Source organism: Zingiber officinale, chromosome 10B (genome assembly GCF_018446385.1).
Source record: "Zingiber officinale cultivar Zhangliang chromosome 10B, Zo_v1.1, whole genome shotgun sequence".
In the NCBI taxonomy this organism is placed as follows: domain Eukaryota; kingdom Viridiplantae; phylum Streptophyta; class Magnoliopsida; order Zingiberales; family Zingiberaceae; genus Zingiber; species Zingiber officinale.
This window is the reverse complement of record NC_056005.1, coordinates 18458152-18461620: the sequence shown is the minus strand read 5'-3', so window position 1 is coordinate 18461620 and position 3469 is coordinate 18458152. Positions and strand designations below refer to the sequence as shown.

Below are 3469 nucleotides of genomic sequence, written 5' to 3'. Positions count from 1 at the left end.
TTGACATGAATGAGTTTTACTTAGCTAATTTTTCTGATAAAATTTTAACACTTCTAGAAAAGCTTAAATATGCAATGGATGACACCATTGAACTCCTTACAATCCAAAAAATCTATTGTACCTAAAATGGTTATAATCTGATGCATCTAAGTTGATTAGTAAGTTTTACCAAAATCCACTGATGGACATAGACGGGTCTGATTGAACTCACTTCACTTTCTGTTAATTTTTTAGGCTGAAAGGAGTCCAACGGTACCGTCCATTGCATATTTCGGATTCTCCAAAGGTGTTAAAATTTTATTGAAAGAATTAGCTAAATCCTAATCCCCATGAGTCTAATATGAAATCATATGCATGCATGCATCCAAAAGAGAGAAGAAAGAGAAGAAAAGAGAGAAAATAGAAGAGATGTTGCATATAAGAGAGGAAAGAGAAGAGAAATTACATGTATAGGAGAAAAAAAGAGAAGAGAGAAATGATTGAGGGGTATAATAGGAAGAATAGTAAATTGAGTGTGCCCTTTGATAAATATCAAAGTATATATAATGCGTTTTTTGGTCAATTCGTAAATCTAAGTGTGCCCTTTGGTAAATTGTTACATTATAACAGATGCAATTGTTCGTGATAATCGCAACTATAGCATAACCATGAAAAGACCTTTATGTATTCGTGCTCGGATTTTGTTCAGGCTTAGGCCTTGGGAGCTCAAATCACTCGGGTGCTCAAACCACTCAGGCACTCAAGAGCACACCTGTTTGAGCGCTCGAGAATGTAATCCACTCGAACGCTCAGGTGCTCAAGAGCATATTCCATTTGGGCATTCGAGAGTGTAATTCATTCGAACGTTCAAGTGCTCGAGAGTACAACCCACCTAGGCGATCAAGTGTTCAGGAACTCAATTCTTAGTCTTATGTAATCATGCCATCGATTTGAACATGATGACGTAACTAGCTCAATATTGAGTGACACTAGTGTATCCTACTAACTTGTTATGGGCTATACATCGACATTATCATTAACCAAGCTAGTAAAATAAATTTTCAAATTTTACTTATTTTTCTTTTTAACATGAGCTTTTGTTTGAATTTAATCAAAGCTTAATCCATTTATATGTTATCGAACTTTTAATTTAAATTTATCAAATTATTTAAATTATATATATATATATATATATATTTTAAAATTGTTTTCAAAAAGCTATGTTAATTCAAGAGAACTTAAAATTAACTATGATGTCAAAAAAAAGTCTTTAACTATTTAGCATAAATCTAATATTAAAGGTCCAAATAGTTGAGATTGATAAGGAAAACATAACAATTAATTATTAGCTGATTGTAAATGCAATATAGGATGCCAAGACTAATCCTATTCTTCACCTATAAGCCACGAGTAATGTTCATAGATCATAGAGCTTCGGGAAGTTAAGCAACTAAAAGAACTGGAGCATTAAGCATTTACCAAGTAAACACAGAATGCCAAAATGAATTCTATAGATACCTACAACTAAATTCTTTCATCAAAATAAATCATTTCAATATATCACAATTAGTGTTCTTGTGTCTAAAAGAATAAAGGCAAAGCAAGATACAAAAGAAATAGATATTTTTTTTTCATAACTGATAGTCTATATTTCCTTGATAGACAAACAAATTCACCAAAAATATGATATACATTTCAACAAATTAAATGTGCTGCGCTATGAAGATTTAGAAGATGAATTCACAAAATAGAACATGTACCAACAAATTGTATAAGTAGGATATATATAAATTGCTGCGCAAACAAATAGAGCAAACATCTTTGAAGCATTTCTTCAAACATGTAACTTACTACTAGTTGATAAGCAGAACCAGAGCTAGGCATTTCCTCGAGCACTTCACATTCGAGAAAAAAACAACACATTCCAATCCCGGAGACAAGCAGTTCCCAATGTTTTCTTTAATATGGAGGATTTCATTCTCTATATCAACGACAACAAATACCAAATTATATAAAGCTTAAACTTATTCGCGCAGAGACGGGAGCCTTTAGAAATCTTCGTCCAGCTTGAACTCATGGATGGCTCCATTGCCGTTCAAGCTCGACATCACCGAAGCCTTCTGGTACTCGCCCACCCTCTTCTCGAAGAAATTGGTTTTCCCTTGAAGCGAGATAATCTCCATCCAATCAAAGGGGTTGGCCACGCCGTACATCTTGCTGTAGCCCAGAGCCACAAGCAAATGGTCTGCCACGAATTCAATGTACTGGCTCATGAGGTCGCCGTTCATACCGACGAGGGCCACGGGCAGAGCACTGCAGACGAACTCACGTTCGATGTCCACAGCGTCGGCAATGATGGCGCGGACCCTGTCCTCAGAGAGTTTGCTACGGAGGAGACCGTAAAGGAGGCAGGCGAAATCACAGTGGAGCCCCTCGTCGCGGGAGATGAGCTCGTTTGAGAAAGTGAGACCGGGCATGAGCCCACGCTTCTTGAGCCAGAAGATGGCGCAGAAGGAACCGGAGAAAAAGATGCCCTCGACGCAAGCGAATGCCACGAGGCGCTCGGCAAATGAGCCAGAGAAGTCGATCCAGCGAAGAGCCCATTCCGCTTTGCGGGTGACGGCGGGCACCGTGTCGATGGCGTGGAAAAGGCGCGACTTCTCCTCGTGGTCTTTGATGTAGGTGTCGAGGAGGAGGGAGTACATCTCGGAGTGGATGTTCTCGATGGCGATCTGGAAGCCGTAGAATGCGCGAGCCTCAGGGAGTTGGACGTCGCGCATGAACCGGGCGGCGAGGTTCTCGAGGACAATGCCATCCGAGGCGGCGAAGAAGGCGAGGACATGAGAGATGAAGTGACGCTCGTCGTCGGAGAGGCGGTGCTGCCAGTGTGGGAGATCGAGCGAGAGGTCCACCTCCTCCGCCGTCCAGAAGGAGGCCACCGCCTTCTTGTAGAACTCCCAGATGGAGGGATAGGTGATGGGGAACATGCAGAAGCGGTCGGGATTCTCCGCTAGCAACGGCTCGTATTCCGCTTCGATTGCTCCTCCGCCAGGAGAGGAGGCGGCGGCGGCGGCGACAGGTGGGGTTATTGCCGGCATGGTAGAGAGGCAGAGAAGAAATGGGCCGGTTTGTGCGGAGAAGGGACTGCGAGTGCAGGGAAGTTGTGGCGGCGGGGGTTTAAATTTAGGAGAGATTTTGTCGAACGGCGGGAGCAGTGAGGGTTTTCACGAGTTTGGGCGCCATCATCGAGAGTACCGAAATTTAAGGATTATACTTCGCACTCTATCGCCTTTTTACCTTCGCTCATATTGGCCAGTTGTTCACCGGCCATTTAATTAAGGTGAGGTGTACCGGGTGTGTTAATGGGTGACGATAAGTTAACATCCACCCTGTGTCCTCCCTGTGTTTGGTTTTCGAAAGGGACGTGAACAAAATATCTATCCGGCCCATATTACTTTCGATTGGAGATATGGGCCGGGACTAGATATGG

The 3469-nt window shown here is 42.1% G+C and overlaps 1 protein-coding gene across 1 annotated transcript; it reads right to left on the bottom strand.

The window, feature by feature from the left end:
• Positions 1-1746: 1746 nt before the first annotated feature.
• Positions 1747-3213, bottom strand: LOC122028587 (ribonucleoside-diphosphate reductase small chain-like). The gene has a single exon (XM_042587429.1). The coding sequence runs from the start codon at positions 3075-3077 to the stop codon at positions 2028-2030; it is 1050 nt and encodes a 349-aa protein (XP_042443363.1). The 5' UTR covers positions 3078-3213; the 3' UTR covers positions 1747-2027.
• Between the last annotated feature and the right edge of the window lie 256 nt (positions 3214-3469).